The sequence below is a fragment of the Odontomachus brunneus genome, unplaced genomic scaffold, assembly GCF_010583005.1.
Source record: "Odontomachus brunneus isolate Ranch 3 - 2012 unplaced genomic scaffold, Obru_v1 Obru_scaffold_007, whole genome shotgun sequence".
NCBI lineage: Eukaryota > Metazoa > Arthropoda > Insecta > Hymenoptera > Formicidae > Odontomachus > Odontomachus brunneus.
Window position 1 is genome coordinate 1,160,371 of NW_022639457.1, and position 19,199 is coordinate 1,179,569.

At 35.6% G+C, this 19,199-nt stretch overlaps 4 protein-coding genes across 9 annotated transcripts; 1 reads left to right on the top strand and 3 right to left on the bottom strand.

Annotated features, from left to right (window-relative positions):
• The first annotated feature begins 108 nt into the window (after positions 1-108).
• Positions 109-6,798, top strand: LOC116853844. 6 transcript variants are annotated; one of them, XM_032835115.1, is made up of 5 exons: positions 109-237; positions 5,183-5,268; positions 5,578-5,695; positions 5,930-6,067; positions 6,162-6,798. In XM_032835115.1, the coding sequence occupies exons 2-5, from the start codon at positions 5,256-5,258 to the stop codon at positions 6,358-6,360; spliced, it is 468 nt and encodes a 155-aa protein (XP_032691006.1). In that variant the 5' UTR covers positions 109-237; positions 5,183-5,255; the 3' UTR covers positions 6,361-6,798. The 6 variants fall into 6 exon arrangements, with proteins under 6 accessions (XP_032691006.1, XP_032691007.1, XP_032691005.1 ...); XM_032835116.1 differs by lacking the exon at positions 109-237 and adding an exon at positions 2,847-2,994; XM_032835114.1 differs by lacking the exon at positions 109-237 and adding an exon at positions 4,365-4,386 and having other exon boundaries at positions 5,559-5,695.
• Positions 225-2,879, bottom strand: LOC116853846 (general odorant-binding protein 83a-like). Its single transcript, XM_032835121.1, has 5 exons — positions 2,732-2,879; positions 1,772-1,850; positions 1,019-1,110; positions 826-931; positions 225-456 (listed from the first exon to the last, which is right to left on the bottom strand). The coding sequence occupies exons 1-5, from the start codon at positions 2,777-2,779 to the stop codon at positions 380-382; spliced, it is 402 nt and encodes a 133-aa protein (XP_032691012.1). The 5' UTR covers positions 2,780-2,879; the 3' UTR covers positions 225-379.
• Positions 5,807-13,338, bottom strand: LOC116853843. The gene is made up of 5 exons (XM_032835112.1): positions 13,003-13,338; positions 9,830-9,964; positions 8,504-8,757; positions 8,108-8,347; positions 5,807-7,958 (listed from the first exon to the last, which is right to left on the bottom strand). The coding sequence occupies exons 1-5, from the start codon at positions 13,295-13,297 to the stop codon at positions 7,488-7,490; spliced, it is 1,395 nt and encodes a 464-aa protein (XP_032691003.1). The 5' UTR covers positions 13,298-13,338; the 3' UTR covers positions 5,807-7,487.
• A 163-nt stretch (positions 13,339-13,501) lies between these two features.
• LOC116853845 (RING finger protein 32-like) lies at positions 13,502-15,348 on the bottom strand. Its single transcript, XM_032835120.1, has 3 exons — positions 14,979-15,348; positions 14,526-14,721; positions 13,502-14,439 (listed from the first exon to the last, which is right to left on the bottom strand). Exons 1-3 carry the CDS (start codon positions 15,155-15,157, stop codon positions 14,395-14,397), a joined length of 420 nt encoding a protein of 139 aa, XP_032691011.1. The 5' UTR covers positions 15,158-15,348; the 3' UTR covers positions 13,502-14,394.
• Positions 15,349-19,199: the final 3,851 nt, after the last annotated feature.

Below are 19,199 nucleotides of genomic sequence, written 5' to 3' on the forward strand. Positions count from 1 at the left end.
ACACGCGAGTAGTCGCTTTCGTGCCGATTGGCTGTTGAATAGAGAATTTCTACCTTTCTCCCGGAGAAGACTCACCGGGACTCTAGACATTCTCCGTTCGATGGCCAATCGGCTGTCGTGAATGGAATCGAGCAGTCGTACAAGCGGCGGGACGTGGAATATCCAGAATGTATTTGGATTTTAAGCAGAGAGAGAGAGAGAGGAAGAGATAGAGAGACACTTGCTTCTCGCTGAAGCGTAAGAATATTTATTTTCCCGTAAATATACTTATACTAATGTAATTCTGTACATGCATGTACTAAACGTCATTCTAACAACTAGATTAAACGTTAAGACTAATTATGTCTAGCGAGAGCTGGATCTTCAAGTTATCATCCGTTCAGTGTACGAGAGGGACCTTCTTGTTTTGGAGAACGCATTTCATTATATTACCTCCCTTCCAGCAACCGGTTCCAGCTGAAATGGTATTCATTTCATATCCCGTTTCCTTGCTCGAGCGAGATGTATTAAATATGAATACGAAATCACGGAATAAATTATCGACCGTAATTGTCGCTATCGATCTCATGTAGAACAGATAGTGTCAAAATAATATTAATTTAACGTTATTTTGACTAAATATTGACTAAATTTACGTCATTTTTTTATGAAAACGACGTAAGATTGACATTATTTTTACTATTTATTCTACCTGGAAGACAGTACAAGATCTTCAGAAGATGTTCTGGAGACGTTCTCAGAATATCTTTAGAATATCATGTGGAGATCTGTGCTGTTCGAGAACAAACAATGGTCTTATTCTGTCTAATTGATGTTTAAACTTACTAATGTCTTTGCATATATTGATTACGCGGTCAGCTTCTTCCTGTGGTATGTTTGAGGGTATCTTTGAACGAACTGCGTCTATGTCGATGTCTCCATTTTCCTTCATCTGTGAAACACGCATGAAATTATAAAGCATTTTTCTCATTTGCTCGCTCGTATATTTAAATAACGAGATTCTCACTCCCGAACGTACCATTCCCATTTTCTTCAATAAACATGTTGCGAAACAGGCAAGTTTCTCGTCACTTTCATCGATCATGCCTTCCTTCGCATTTTTCACAACGTCTGAAAACCAGATTGATTAATAGATCGATTTTGTTATATTCCTATATAACACAAATATTCACTATCCAGATAGCAGTCGTATGAGCGGTGAGACGCGGAATATCCAGAATGTATTTGGATTTTAAGCAGAGAGAGAGGAAGAGATAGAGTGCTTCTCACTGAAGCGTAAGAATATTTATTTTCGTAAATATACTTATCCAGAAAATTAAAAAATTCAGTCGTATGTCACCAATTCTGAGTTCATTTTTAGATACAAAAAGAATTCTTTTCACCAAACTGAACTCTACAGAATTCTTTAAATTCTTAATTTAAGAATTCTTTAAATTTTTAATTAATTCTTTATCTGAAAATAAACTCAGAATTGGTGACATACGAATGAATTCTTTTTGAATTTTGTTTGAATTCTTTGTGCTATCTGGGTAGATATCGGTCGAGTTTTTTAATTCATCGATGGATCCATTGCATGATGCGTAAATATAGCGAAACACTGCATTTGCGCATCATGCGGTCTATCGATGAATTAAAAAACTCGACCATCCTAATAACGTTCTAAGAATATTCGAATATTCTTAGGATTTGAACGTTCTTAGGATATCTTTTGAACATTTGTGCTGTATGGGTTCCATATTTAATCCTTTTCTTTTTATTATTTTTCGCTTACTCGGGTCAACGCCGGTTTCACTGATACAGCTTTCTTTGTACGTTTTCAATTTTTCCTTCTGCTCGTCTGTGAGTTCACCCTAAAATCAAACGCACAGATCTGCAGTTACGTTTATGTGGGCTATTATCTACACGATTGTTTATTAGTAAGTTTATACTTACTAATAAACAATTAACGCATTTTCGAACAATCAACTATGCCCCTATATGTGGTATACTTTAATAATAGATATTATGAGTTGAATTAAAGGAAGACTACGTGCGAAAGTTGTCTGGAAATTAGATTAATTAACTCTTTGCGTTGGCATCTCTAATTAGCGAACTCGTAGGACGTATGCCTATTTATTACGACTATGCTATATTTGAGTTCATGCTCAGAACAAATAAAATTATATTAAACTACTGTACTCTGTATATAGAGATTGTTATGACAAATAATAAATTTAAATAAGGTCTGCGATTAACAACCTGAGCAGCATATATTAATTTGTTAACGGCTGATCGTTGTAGATTTAACATTGATCCAATTTTTGTGTTGTTTGGGAACATTCACGGGAACATTGCAAAAGTGCGAAAGTCCTTCCACAATGCAACGGATTAAATAAAAAAAATAAAGATTTCGACGCGTAAAATCTCAAAGTTATAAATAAATTTCACAGTTATGTTGGGAGTGAATGATAAGAACGATGAATGGATGATTAGAATTAGCTCTTGATACTTTCGTAAAGTCGAATAATTTGAACAGTTTGAATTTCGATATCGAACCTAAAGTTGTCAGATCTTGATATCGAATCTGATTTCAAAATTTAAAATGTTCGTCTCGAAATATATGTTGCGACATTTTACAAATTTGTTAATATAGTACAGACAATAATACGATCAAATAAACAAATATATATTGCAGCTTGCGATATATTTTGAAAATATATATATGATTTATGTTAAAGTAATATAATCTTACCAGAGCGGCGGCAAAGCAAACGGCAAGTACAACGACGATGACCTTCATGTTCGATATCTGTTATAATCCGAAACGACAAGTCTGCGATCAACTGGTTACTGAATACTCGCAAGATACTGTCTGGAGTTTTTATAGCTTGAGACGGTGATAAGTATCTTCTTTTTTTTGTTCCGCATCGTGAGTGGCAGGATATTCGAGACAGTTGCCGTTATGCCTTCAGGGACATACTTTATTATATCATACTAGCTAAAGAAATAAAAGTGGTAAGAAATGATATACATCTGTATATTTCATATTTTAAAACCTGTTCAGCGAGGAATACTAATAGCAATATGATGATAAATTAGAAAAGACATTAATTTTTGACAGAAAATCGCAGATGGCTACGTGTCGTTAACGAGGCGAAAAAACGTTACAAACAATCATTCACTGCTTAGTTACTCAACAATTGCATATATTGTGTAACAATCTAAAACAATCTGACATCGCTTAATAACATACATTTGTATGGTTGGTTAATTTCATCCTTATTATCTCAACATGCGTCAGCGTTTTTTTTTCCGCGAATTATTGTGCAGCCAATCTTTCGCGAATCTTTCAGCAAAATTGCTTCCTGTCAACAAGAATAAACTTTACAACCGAGATCATTTTTCTCTGCCTGGAAGAATTCCTATATGGATTTTGACTACATATAGCCGTATATGATCATATATAATTATATATATCCATATTGAAAAGAATAAGTTGACGTGAAAATACAATTGAAGTAAATATTTATGTTTATAGTAGTCCATGATGTCGACATTTAGTTAAATCAAATTATGTTTTCCTTTTTTCATTCAACAGTATTTGTTTTATGTATGGACATATATAATTAGATAAGGTCATATGTATGAACAAAAAAATTTATATATAATTATATATATAATCATATATACTTTTATATGCTGATAACTCAATTAATACCTTAATTAAACAAAACATATATCATCTACAATGGGATCTACAATGGGACTCTTTTCAATGATCATACGATAAAATTAATGATCATTTTAAGTTTAATTAAATTATAGAATTATATATGAATCTTTTTTCCCGGATGCATTTTTTTCGGATTGCTAAAACTTAGTTAATAGGTGAACATATTTATATAAAATGAAGAATAGAGAATATGAAAAAGAATCAAAGAGAGCAGAGTTATTATCGATAAGCATCATCGGTGAAAACCACAAGTATAATTGATTTTCCTTGGAACTGTGATTATACTAAAGTTCCTAGATTCGCAGTTATTTCACAATATACTACATTATGCATTGGTAAGAATAGACTTAGTGTGACTTGGCAGTGAAAATCAAATAAAAAAAGACAGAAAACAAGTGTCATATAGTTTTTTCTCTCTGACTAGGAAAGAATGAAAAAGGAAGATCTTATTATATCTTCTGTTTCTTTCTAGTTGATCTTCAGGTTTCGCATCTCATGCTCGTTCTATTCTTATTATATCATGTGATTTTAAATAGTTTGCCTATTGTGTGCTATTTTGCTGTGTTGGTGAATAACGTCCGATCTTGAAGATTACCTTCCTCCGATTGAATTAAGCATAATTATTTGAGATTTTCTCGAGGCATCATCACCAGCAACGATTAGCTTAATGCCATGTTTATTCTTTTTACATTTTACTACCATTTATTCTCCACACAACACAATGTCTAAAATCGGAACATAAGACGTTTTAGAGACGTCTTGTATTCCAACGTTTGAGAGACGTTTTTATGTCTCGATTTTAAACGTTATATTGTGGGTTTATTTTTCAACTTTTTGTTTTGATTTAAATTGTGTATTTAATATGCAATATTCTGTGCTTTCTTTTATATCGGGGTTGATTTTGCGTTTAATCAGACTTAAAAATGATTAATTTTATCGTATGATTATTGAAAAGGATCCTATTGTAGATCCGAGATGTATGTTTTATTTAATTAAAATATTAATTAAGTTATCAACACATAATTCTTTATTTACATATCGACTTTTGCTGAATAATTCATATTGTCATGCCGTCATGTTTTCTTTTTGTTCATTTAATAGTTTTTTCATGTGACGCATTTTCTCAATAAAACGTTCAAAAAAATTTCTAGATTAAACAGGTCGAGTTCAATTAGAAGCAATGATCGAGCTATTTATTCGATCGATTCTCGAAGATTCGATTATTCGAATATTCCGGATGTCGAAAAAGAATCGAATGGAAAAACAATATTTATTGTAATTAACAATTAATAATTTATATTCATTAAGTATGTTGTTGAAATATTTGATGGTGATTGTACAACATTTGCGTATACGACATATTTGAATATTTACCTTTAGAAATATCAGAACTGTGCCAAATGAAGCCCCAAGCTCCAATCTAGATCTTAACCTAAGTTTCAAATGAATCAGGATTGCGAATCGTTGCAGGCTGGAGAATTAACTGGATTGATTTAGTTGGCGAGCAGTATGAAAATACAATTGCCAAACCATCTTGTGAAACATGGGAGACAAAGGTATTCAGTTATCATTTCACTCAACGATATGCGATCATCTTATCTTATAAGTTACTTTTGTATCTAATCCATTTCAATACGTGAATATATATTAAATGTATGTATCTAAAAATATAAACGCGTATAGTTATATATATACACACACACACACATTGTTTATTTAAACACACAAGGTGTTTTGCCGCGCTTATTCTTAGGTTAGGTTAATTGACGAAAAAATATTAAAATGAACATTTTACTTGTTTTAACGGCTGTATGTCATGGACGATATGTCATAAAACGCATTTTAGATTTATTTCACATTTTTAGAGCATCATGTGCACTTTAGTGGTGGGAGTGGACTTGGAAAGGATAACAACATTATGATACAACCCCAACGACATGGTCATATAGATGCTCACTTAGGATTCTTGCAACTGCATCACAGGTTCTTAGCTGTGCAAAATTTGTAGATCACAATTATCTTCATAGTATCTTCTGACAATCTGATAGAGAGGGATTTTCAGATAATTTTTATCGTGATACAAACATCACATAGTTATTTATTAAAACTTTTGTTCTCTCATATATTTCTCTCATACAACATAATACATTTGTGTTTCTGTACATATATTGTATATAAAATAGGAAACAGTGGATATATTCCATACATTTGTTTCAGATACCATATAGAGTTTTCAGTGCCATGGAATACATGTATTCATCTGGAAGGAAAAACAGTAACACCGGCAATAATAGCAGGAAATCAAAATGCAAACTGTCATATTGTTGATTTTGCACAAGATAAAGATGGCTTAAGGTATAAAATTTTATTGCATACATAACTTTCTCCATTAATCAATATACTCCTTCTTTTGAGTTCATCCAAACTTAATAATTGATTATTCTATTAGATTAAAAGTGGAATTGTTAGCCTACAAAGAGAAGATATTAAAAGAGGATATTGAAGTAATGTGTTGTTCATCTGGCACACCTTTGAAGATTGTACTGAATGCACGGGTTCTGGCAAAGGATAAGGGTACGCCATTGTTGAGAAATGGCATACGTAGTATTGCCATAGAGGGTGTGGACGAGGATGAGGTCTCTGAATAGGTCTGCTTATTGATTTATCTCTTGATATCTGAGCTGCTGAGTATGCTGAAGAGAGTCATGAAGCCTATGGTAGAGAAGTTGAACAAATGCATCAGCATCGCTGAGACATTCCAGAATAGAACGGACAGAGTGAAACGCAAATGGCCAATGGCTTGGATCACTGCGCAAGACAATTTGCCTATTGTGGTCTTAAGACTATATCACATGCGAGATGCCTAAAAGTGCACACCACTTATCGTTTGTTGATTATGTACATGTAGATTATAATGAACGATTAATATTTTATTATCCTTTTATATATCGACTGTCAATTTTCAACGAAGCTTCGCTTTCGCTAGATGAACACGTTTATAAAGATATTAAAATACTTCTCAATTGTTCGTCGAAAAATCAAAAGATGAGTCGATCATTCGAATAAATTAAACGATAAAAATCTCATGTGGATTATTTGATAATCCATCTTTGGCATCCTTATTTGGCATCTCACCACCAATTTATCTCTTTTCTCGCACATACATACATACACACATGCGCGCGTATTCACATTCGACCATTCTAAGATAAAGTTCAGTTTGTAATGAATGTTCTTATCTTTAGGTTCATTTCAAAGTGACTTCTTAATCATACACGGAAAAAACAACTCCATTAGTGTAACTGAATTTTCTGTTGTCTAGGAACCAGATGAAAAACTCAGTTGTAGAAACAGAAAGATTCCCATAGGAGGTTTCTGCTCAGCTAATTGCTCTCAGTTATTTCAACCGAGTTTTAAAACAGCTGAATGTTCAAATAAATGTTTTCGGTTAGAATAACAGAAATATTTCATGTCAACGAGTTTTTTATCTGGTCTCTATTCAATTACATACAGAGAGAGAACGATTTGATTGAATCAAACAAACACTTCTTTGGAATGGTCCAAACAAATTTTTTGATTGATTGAACAAAGTTTTGTTTGACACAACAAAAATATTTAGTTACGGCTTAGTTCCAATAAAATATTTCTACCAACCAAAACTTTGTTTGGTCAACCAAAAAATTTGTTTGGACCATTCCAAAGAAACGTTTATTTGATTCATCAAATCGTTCTCTCTGTGCACGAACTGAAATCTATTCTTTCCGTGTGATAGATCTTAACAACGAAAATTGAATTTTTTCATAGGAATCCCGGTTGGGCCATCGACGAATTCGCAAATGTTAAATCCTAATTTCGCTAACGGATGACAGTTGCTTCTGGGATTACCCCATTTGCCCTTAAAAGTCATCCAGCCCGGCAAAGCTTTATTATCTTCTTCTGAAAGCAGTTCCAATCTTTTCCACGTCGGCCAGGCAGTTCCAAATCCGCTCTCGTCATACAGACGGGGAACCCGAACAAACTTATGCTTTCCCGGAGCTGTCCAGAGCCCGTGAGAGCCACGAGCACTAAATAAAATCGGGTGCGAACCGCCGGCTGTGTAAACCTTCTCGGGAAATGTCGGCTTCTGAAAGAGACCTTTTCTGGTCTCTTGACTCTCGTAGACGAAAGTGCCGTTCTGCGGGTCGTATCGATAAAACGCACCCGCGTCGTGCGCCGATACGTACATCGTCAGAGGATGCTCCTTATCCTAAACGACATCAAAATATGAAATTATGCTTGATATGTGTGCATGGATGCACTTACAATATGGAAATCTGATACGATGTGGATGCAGTAAATAGAGAAAGCACGTTTTGATCTTAAGGGTATTTTTGAGAAGAAAATAGAGGGAGTTACCTTGAAGTACAGACTCATATGCTCCCAATCGCCGATATGACTGCCATACTCTTTGAGCGTACCTATGCATACACTGCCTACGGTGGGTATCGGCCAGCTACCGAAAAATCCAAGATTCAGCACGCAAATCGTCTTTCCCTCGCTGAACGGATAGAACATCCAATAGGTCACGTGAAAGTGCACCTTCCGACGACAACTGTTCTCTCCTCTTCTCGTGTCGAATCGCGACCCCGTCGCCGTCTGCAAATTAGTCTTACGTGAGAGAAAACAAGACGAAGATCGATTCGAAGGCTCACTTCAACGACCTCGTGACCTTTTGTCGGAGCGATTAACGGACACGAACGGGTGAGAGAGGTGGATGAGTCTGTCGTTCGTCTATTTTCATGTTTTACCTGCCTGTTGTATTCGTTCTTGAGATACTATTTGTGCTCTTAGGTCGCCAGTCCCGGTGTCAGGTCGTAGTTCGGCCGAAAGTTCATTATCGCGTAGCAGCGTTAAAACGCTTTGGTCATTCCTCGGCGTCCGACTTAACGTCGGCGCGCGTACCTTCGCCTCCGTGGAAATGCACTTCTTCGTGAGAGCATAGACTGGCACGGTTCCGGCGGGTTTTCGACCGTACAGGAAGGACGATTGATTCCTCAGTAAGAATTCTGTTAGAAATTTTTCGCTTAAAACATTGATAATCGTATCATAAATATTCAAAGAAGGATGGCCCGATAACCTAAACAAAACGAACATCTAAAAGACGTTTAAAAGAAGTAATAGTTTAGTAGTAAATATTTTTTAGATATTCATATTTCCTGATTATTTGAATATTATCGAAATTGTGAAAATCATAGGATCATTTCTAAAAGAAAAGTTACATGCTGCAGAGTTGTAAAAACATCATCAAAGTTTTCTCAACTTAATAACTCATTTGGACATATATGTTCAAATTCTAATTTTGTGATCGAAGCAAAATCAATCGAAGAATGTTTAATTGATTGAACTAAACGATTGATATGAACTAAACGAATCAAAGTTCGTTACATTAACAATTGAACTTAGTAAATTTAACTAAATGACATTCAATTAATAATTGAATCTAATAAATTTAATTAAAGGCCGTTAACGATTGCTGTGAACAAATTTAATTGAAGAGCGTTCAATTATTCAAGGTTATTGGTTTTGTGGATAATATTCATACTCAAAGCATCGTGAGAAAATGCCGATGATAGAAGCATTAGATAGGACTCGCGTTAAGGGGGATACTCTAGTCATATCAATTATCACTGAACAATTTTCGATTGAATTGATAGAATTTGTTCACATCAATCAATTAAACAGCCTTTAATTAAATTTGCTGAGTTGAATTATTAATTGAATGATTTTTTAAATTCCCTTCGCTCATATCAATTGTCTATTGTCAGTTCGATTGAATTTGTTGAAATTATAGGACTTTTATGTTCTCAAACCAGTTCTTCGATTGAATTTGTTGAAATCAATTGTCAATTAAACGTTCTCCAATTGAATTGACTCATATTAATCGTGTATTATATTTTAAAGACGATAATTAATAAAAAATACAATTAATCGCAACCCTCGTTGCGTTGCATCGTTGAATTGAATTTTTGATTTTCTATTATCTGATTTCTATATTTCGGAAGATATTCAAGGTGTTAACAATTATCGGTCCATCCTGCATATCACAGATTATCCATATGTTATAGTTCGAACATTTACCTACGTCCATTCTAGTGCGAAGATAATATTGATCCGACTGCACGTTATCCAGGAATTCAGGTACGCCAAGAGGCAGAAATCGTTCTCCAGGCGCAAGCCATACCAGAGGTGCCCAATCTCGTATCAGTCTTCTTACTATTCGCAAGATCGTTCAGTGAGAGAATATATGTGTAATTCTTGCAACGGTAATGCGATATATCTCGTGATATTATTTCAGTCGTTACGTACACGTTCAACGGTGCAATATGTACATGCGTATATGCATGCACACATGTATGTATGTGTGCGTGGCACTACCTGTCGCCGTGCTCGCTTATCGCGAGAAACGGGCACGTAGGTCATCGTGAGATTCTCGTAACCCCATTATGCGTCTAAGAACGGTAAAACAAGCTCCATCGCGCATATATATATTTTATATATATCAATTTATAATTTATATATAAAATCAAACAGCGCGCGCGGACGGAAAAGTTATTACGGAAGTTATACCTATAGGACGACGTTTTTTATTTAAACTTGCGTGTCATGCTAAGCAGCTTAACAGCTTAGCGTAACAGCTGCAAGGCAGGTCTCGTTGGTAGTCTTCGACTCGAATCGCTAAAATATATTGCATCATTACCGCGTTACAGATGAATACGTAACAAATAAAAATAACCGTTGTTTTGTTCGTTCGCATATAACGTATACAATACGTTTAATACGCGCAACCGTTCTTCAAGATTTTTGACTCCTTGCCGCGGAACTCTTAATTGATGACATCAAAAGCAAAAAAAAAAATATTAAAAATTCTTGCAAAATGTGTTGAAATAAAAAGATGTATCAATGAAGTGACATTTGCAATCGATCAAGCAGACTTGTAAAACAGTCTGAATACTTTCTTTTTGTTTGAACAATTAATAAATAATCATAAAATTAATGTAACACGCAACTTTCCCATTTAACCCACCTTCTCTCATAATTTTTTTACGTTAATATTGACTCTTTTTATTGTTAAATCAAAGGAAAAGTATTCGGACAATTTTACAGTGTCTGTTTAATTTGATCACAAATATCATTTTGTAAACATATCATTTTATTTCGATGCACGGAGAAAAATAATTTTGCTCTTTTAGCAAAATCGTCGTTGCTACTGTATATTCGTAGTGACATTAAAAAAATTTAGTTGACGTAACTAATTTTACAAATTATTCGTTATCAGAGCAGAAATAGTTTCGTTGCCAGGATAGAAAAAATTTATTGAGTGTATTCCCAGACAACATAATGTCTCGGACACAAAACGTCTTAGAGATCATCTTTAAGATGTCTTTCAGACGATTTACGTATAAATGTCTTTAAGACGTCTTATATCCCGATTTTAGACATTATGTTGTCTGGGTTTGTCCTAAGAATCATGTTAACTTGCTATTGATGCAAAATAATGTATCCTTAGCAAATTTACTATAGATTATTTGCCTTATTATTATTTGCCTTAGATTATTTGCTATCGGAGCAAAACTGCAACTGCTTATAAATTCATCATGGTTCTTATAGCAGAATAATTTGTAGACTCAGCAAATAGTGATTAGTACTCTTAGCAAATCTTTTTGCTGTCCATATAATAACGAAAAGATTTCGCTAGATCAGCAGAAAATTTGCTGGACCAGCAAATTATTTTCTCCGTGTGTATTTTGCAAGGATTTTTAACGTGTATTTCCTCATTTCTGACGTCACAAGTCAAGATGGCCGTGGCGAGTAGCCGGGAGCCGTAAGGATACCCGGGTACAGACGAAATCGAAAATTAACGCGCGACTCGATTCAACCCGCTTTAACTCGCTTTGCTTCTCTCGACGATCGTGGAACCGGTCCAGAAATGGGACGACCGATGTTTAACCCTGCAGCATGCGAATAAGCGAAGCGGTTTAACGGAAGGAGAACATCCTCCTGTGCCGATTTAATCGCACTCGGCTCGAGCACGTTTTATTATTGAACTCTTGGTAGCGACGGAAAAATGAGCGGAAGCGCGTTACGACGAAAGGGCGATTTTTGTCAATTCGATTAATCAATTAACGATATATTCAACGTATTGTATGTTACGTGCTCTTCATTATTGCGAGATAAATCTTTCATACTATTAAAACAGAAAAGGATTTAAGTGGCCGCTAACGCGACAGCTAGGAAGAGTTGCGAAAGGCGGGCATCATTATCTTAATTAACACTCGTTTTAACACACCTATGTTTACAATTTTTACAGTTCCATTTTTACAGTTCCATCTGCACAGCGTCCGCCGGCGAATTCGACAAATCGCAGGCCTTTTTTCTCTCATAGTTACGCACAAACAAAACGAGAGCAAGTAATACACGGCTGAGATCATATTTCAAATTTATCGACTTGCGATTCAATCAGACATTTAGGACCACATTAAGGGGATATTCGAGTCGAGGATTTTATCAACAAAATACTGACTTTTTTCCGCAAACTTCGTATTGGTTACACAGAGTTATAAATACTCTTACACAATAAAAATACATGTAAGAATGTAGAACAAAGACAGATATTTATGTAAGATATGTACGTAAGATCTATACCTAAACAGCACACACCTCCACAGAACATTCTAAAGACGTCCTGAGAACGTCTCCAAAACATCCCCTAAAAATCTGTTGTGTTGTTTGAGTATGTACAAGAAATAGAATAGCGTGATTGTGTTAATGATGATCCGTCTTTATGTTATCGACATTTTTGGAGATGGACATATTTTCGTCATCGACTCCAGCATCTCCTGAATAGTTGCTTGAAATTTGTCTTATGTGAGATAATTTATTCAAAGTTAGATTCAAAATTTTCATATAAATTATATGACATATATATGTGCCATTATATTTGTAATCACGATTCAACTAAAAAACTTTTATTTAACCCTGAACTTAAATTCTCACTTTGAGAGTTCAGAGTATCTCACTTAAGAGTATCTCACTTAAGAGGAATTTCAAGTAACGATTATTAATATGAGCCTTAAAGCACGTGCTTAAGAATCAAGCGCATTGCGCATATACGGAAGCGTTAAATGTACCGGTCGACATGTACATCAATGTATTCCGCCTACCGTACAAGTAAAAAGGTAGAAAAAGATGAATTAAATCGTCACGCTTAGATACAGACCGACGCCGATGTAACGCAGTAATAAGTTACGTACCGTATCTCTCCTTGGCGGCGGGTAAGCACGATCCTGTGACCGTGTGAGTTACAATCAATGTAATAAACAATAATCCGCTCATGTTCGTTCCATTGATACATTTTGATGCGAGGAATGCGATCGGCCCATCCTTCCTCACTGCTGCCGCATACTCCCGAGCCGACTCGTACGATCGCCGTCCACGAGAGTAAGAATGAATCCGTACGAGACGCGGAGTCTTATCCGCCGCGCATCCACTGACTCGGGACGCTTCTCGCGAGAACTGGCTATAAAGCACGACCACCTCGCTTTCCATGCCGGATTCATGCCGCTCACTAGCCAAACGTTACAGAACGCACTGTTGCGTTGCACGTACAACATGCGTGTTGTCCCGTGTCGTCTTGTAACCCCAGGAACACGTACGTGTCCATTATTGCTGGATGCCGCATATGTATTTGTGATATTACGAAAGAGAAATTCAGATCCACTTACGGTTGAACGAGAATGAAAGCAGAATGAGTGTAGCACATATCATTATATTCGTTTCAATAATTCATACAACTCAGTTTCGTACAATTCACACAATTGCTTAACAATTAATCTTACTAATTAATTTATTTCATCGCGAATTAGTGGTGTACTAATTTCTTACGCATCGGTGTGAGCAATCGTGTAAATAGCGTTCGCTGGATACAGAGAAAATCAACCCTAAAACAAGCTCTAAAGAAAAATAATTTAAACGTTTAGCCTCATTTAGCTAAGCTAATGAGGTGCCCACGCAACATTATACTTTACTGATATATGTATATATATACATAATTTCTTATGATATATAGCACATTTATATATAATTAATATATAAACTATATATGTATGGATATAAAGTTTATATATAATTATACATAAATATATAAGTAAACCAAACTAAAAGAAAAATAATTTAATTGGATACTCATTTAATGGGTACCTTCTATAAAAGATCTGTATATAACACATTTGGATTTATATGTTCATACTGTAGTAAATTATATCATTGTTCATCTTAACATACAATTATCAAATTAATACACTATCAACTTATACAATTTATGCAATCAGCAAATTTAGATAAAAACAAATAAAAATAGAACAAATAAAAAAGTTTTCCTACAACTCTCCTGTCATAATTCTTATGAAGCTTTTCTTCTATTTCATACAAAGTAGTCAGACTTTGCAAAAACATCTCGATTAATTCAACAAGAGGTATCTAGTGTAAAAAAATTATAACAGTTTCATAAATTCTAAGTAGTACTTCGAGCTTGTGTGTGTGTATGTGTATATTATATGATACAACCATGACAAAAATAAACATTAACATTTATCAACGGCTATAAAAAATGCTCCAAAGGAAGCTGTACAGTGTATATGATAAATCTATGTTGTGCGCGCGATGCTTCTTCTGCAATTTGGACAAACAGCCTGTAATGCAAAATAAAAGTACCTTTGTGAATCTACGTCCATAATTGGAAAATTTGTACATGCATCGATATCTTCATGGATTATACCCTAGGAGTATAAGATCTCAACTTCTTAATGCAATCCTTGTGAAAATTATGTCTACATTGTAGTTGTATCACATCTGATCCAACTAACGCATATTGGCAGATTGAACAATTGGTTATGTCTTCTTTACTCGTGTGATTTCTTCCTTTGCCACTTTCCACTGAAGAATTTGACAAGTTTCTCCTATTTAATCTACCACTAAAAACAAATAGCTCTTATAAAGGCATGCGACACATATTGTGTCTTTTTTCCTTAATATTGTACAACATTAATCTTATAATGCAAATTATACATCTAGAATATTTTATACACGGAAATATATAATAATCTGTGCTGTTTATAGATATAAACATCAAGGCACACATGTAATAGTTAACTATTAATATCTTTTGTCATTAACAAGCACACAATATAGATATATTTTTGTACATTTGTAAGACAGATACTTCTCAGACCTATGTGACGAAGCAGGTGAAGACATCCAGTCGTCGTAATGATCCGATGTCCTATCATCTGCATAGTTATATTGTTGTCTCTGTTCAGTCTCGCTTTCATTTTCAGCGAACATATAATACAAAAACGTCGCTAAACCAATTCCTACTCCAACAAGGAGTACCAGCCCGGGATACGTCATTTCTATTGTGAATTTCAAGCGAGATACGTACGACAGTTTTGTCTAGATTCTCTCTTAATTCTCATTACTCTTCGTCTAACTTTTATTTCTTGTCACGTATAGACCCAGTGCGGGTACAGAAAGCTTCGTCTTTATATCAAACGCGAAAAGCTACTCCACTTGACGTTACGAGACGAGGGGAAAAAAATTCGCGCATGTGCCATAGGCAGTTGCGATTTCCTCAGTCACGTATGTATATCGCTACAATTTATGGCACTGCTAAATTGCTCGTAATAACAGAATAGGACATGGAAAAGAAAATTAAAGAGAAAAATAACAGAATTTATTTTAAATGGACATAACAAACTTATAATCGACAATATATAGATGATAACAGAAAAAAAGGTTACAAATATATACAGGCTCCGAGAAGGGCCCAGTTTGTATTTAAGTACGAGTATGCTCATTCGGTCACGTGTCTTGCCATATTGCCTACACATGCGTACAAAATTCCCGCCGATGGGAAAATTTTCTCTGTCGCATATTGAGAGAGATCTTACACTGCTTTGGTAACAGAACATAGCATTGTACACTGAGCTAACATAACCTGAATATATTACAATCCTAACATAACCCAACCTAACCTAATCATGAAAGTGTGACAAAAATCTATCCCGTTCCTTTTAGCTGCATTTTTTATATTTCCTTATAATTTTTCAAGTCTATATAACGCATATTTGATTCCGTTTGTAATTACAGATTACAATAGGTGACTTAAACCCTAAGCCTTAAGAAATTAATTAATCACAATCGATTGTTCTTCTTATATTTGATTGTAATTAGTCAATTTCTTAAGGTTTAGGGCTTAAATCACCTGTTGTACACAGAGACCAACCCATTAAAAATGAAATGTAAAATTTTTCTTCAACATATAATAAACAACAAAAGTCGGTATACATAGTCAGATCTTATATTTAAGGTCGTTTTAAATTCATCTTCAGATGTACGGATCATTTTGTTGACTATGAAGTTTTGTTGACATCTGAAGATGAATTTCAGGCTTGGCCTACAATATGCGGAGTAATTCGTAAGCCGTAAGAATTGACCAATCATAGTCGATTATTACAAGAATAATCGGTTATGATTAGCCAATTCTTATGACTTGGGCTGATATTATGTGTTGTACGACAAGCTTTTTCGGATACGTTTATTTATTGGCGAATAGAGTATTTATTATAGAGTATTTCTAGGTTCTCTGTTCGTCAACCAATGAACGTATCCGAAAAGCTTGTCGTACGACATATGTAATATCAGCTTTATGGCTCCTGCACACAGAACGCGGTAATACTTTCGCGCGACAGCCAATCAATATGCTGCTTTCCGTAATAATCTTCTAGCTCTTACGGAAAAACAACATATTGATTGGCTGTCATGCGGACTTCCGCCGCGTGGCAAGCATTACCGCGTCCTGTGTGCAGGAGCCATTACTCTGCATATTGTGGACCAGGCCTAAGACGATCTTAAATATAAGACTGATTATGAATACTGGCTAAAGACAGAGTGATATTGTTAGCGCAAAAACGTTCAAAGTAAACGTAGTCTGTATAAATACCGATAATAGTGATAAAATTATTACGCCGTATGAATTATCTTTGTGCTCTATGCCCTGAACTCAGTCGTTTAAATCGGCTTTAAGCTACACTCTCGCGGCTACAGATGGCCGCACTGTCGCTTCTTCTACCATTTTAAATTGGCCGACATTGTGTTAGCAGTTCTCTAAAGTCTGGTGGCACACCATTCAAGTGGTAAGTTAACTGACATTTGAAATATGTGTCTGCCTTTATTTATTTTGTAGAAAGAGCAAAGATAGACGTACGACTTGACTATTGGTTAGTTTACTACTCGAGCAATCACCACTCGAGCTTACACTTCGTGCAATCGGGCCTAAGAGGGTTAGTGAACAAACGACGCATCGATGCATTCTTATGAAGAAAACAAGGTGTTACGAGAACGATCGGCTCACGAAAAGATTCGCTTCCATTCAAGATGCGACGCAACGCGTTTTGGATGTAGGAGTAAAAGGTATGATGATATGCAGGAAAATTACTCGTTTATATATATTATTATTATTTTATTATAAAGGACAGTATATATACGTTATAGACACAGTTTCTGGAGTGCAGTCTTGAGAATCTAAATAGACTCTGTACCCCTGTACATACAAGACTATATCCATTAAAAAGTAACATTCTCCCTATTTATTAGAGTATTTCGGTATTTATAGACGGTATTTACAGCCAAGGAAGAAAAGTTCAATTCTCTAGTGTTCTTGAAAAAACGTGACAGAGCGATTATATCAGCGTTACAGAGCGACTTTGTCATTGATTTCTCTGTTTCTGTTCACGCGTTATGTTATATATATAGGTATATTTCGATTTGTCTCGTGTGTCACGATGTTTCATTAAACACTCCCGCTGAAATTTGGTTATCTCTTCGCTGCGAAATGCCGATTCTTGCATGAAAAGAAGTTAGAAAGTAGGATCGAACTGTTCAAGGACGATAGATGGCACGTAAGAGGAAAAGGGGAGAGAAAGAGAGAGAGAAAGAGGTACATTTTTTGGTATCGAAGAAGTAAAATTCTTTTAGGCGTTCGCTACTTTGTCGAATTTAAATATAATCTCACGCATTTTCGTTCACTGGCTGCACGTGTGTAGCAAATTGACGAAACACTACTACGGTACGGTAGAATTCGATCGACGTCTAAAATAATAACACTGGCCGCGTTCATCGAATGCAACGATTGAGTGATTGACTTTTTGGGAGATGGATGTGACTGGTAGACTCTAAAAGTGTACACCAATCATAGATAACTCTTGCTCAACAGTTGTACAACCGTTGTGTTTTCCGAACGCAGTCATTGTTGGCTCCATATATAACACATATGTATATATATCATCACGATCGGAATGGCCGCCTCGCTAGGCGATAATGAAAGAGACGATTTGTCCTTATTTTCGTCTACTTCCGACACAGATGATAATGGTTTGTCGCGCCGAGAGATCTTTGTCGATATATCGCTCGTATTCGCCTAAAATCACTCGATTGGTCGCTTGTGCAATCGTGATATATAAACTTCGTTAGTAGACTGGATTTCATTGGAGCGTAACGTTTCTCGTTAAGGCGTTAAACGGTTAGTCTCGCGACGCGTTAATTTAGTCGCGAGGCGCTAGCGCGAATACGCGAGTACGACTTCGAGTAAATTTTATCAGAAGGTTTCGTGTCTGCAGGACACGTCCCGCATGGAAAGTGAACAAGTCATGCGTCGCAAAGTGTATTAACTTTGACGGGAAAAAAGTCAGAGGTCGTCATTACGCGGACAGATATTGAATTAACTGTTTTTCGACGATAAAATGCGAGGCGATCTCCTCTCTTAATTTGGACGAGATATTGTTTCTACCTCGACGGAAGTGTGTTACGGTGCATCGAGGCGAGTCCGAGAACGCGAAAGTTTCAAGTTACGTTGAAGTTAGAAACCAATCGTATTCTATTTGCTTTCGCGAGCAATCTCAGTGCAGAGTATACGCGCCATTTGATAATTGCTTTTATGAGTATCTCACGAATATTTAAACTACCGAGATCTCGAGGGGGCGAGGGATGTTTCATTTTTATTATAGAGATAAATGGTATACACATTTCTATTTTACGACGGGAATACTCGATATTCTTATTGATTACCAGGAGGGAGAATCGCGCAGCGCGTTAATTGATATATAATGGAGTAGGATAAAATAAGAGGCGGACAGACCAATATACACCGCGACGCTGCCGCAAAAAGCGCATGCCGCGAAAGTTTAATCAAGTCTCTGGATGGCTTTGAAAGGAAAGGTCTCGGACGCCCCTCCATCCAGAAAAATCTCGCACGATCGCGTTCAGCGCAGCGGTCGTAAGTCAAAAACAGAACTTCGTTCCTTCAATCTTTTTTCTTATCTTTAAGAGAGTTTTATCTCCCTCTCTCTATATAAATATATATATATATATATATATATATATATATATATATATA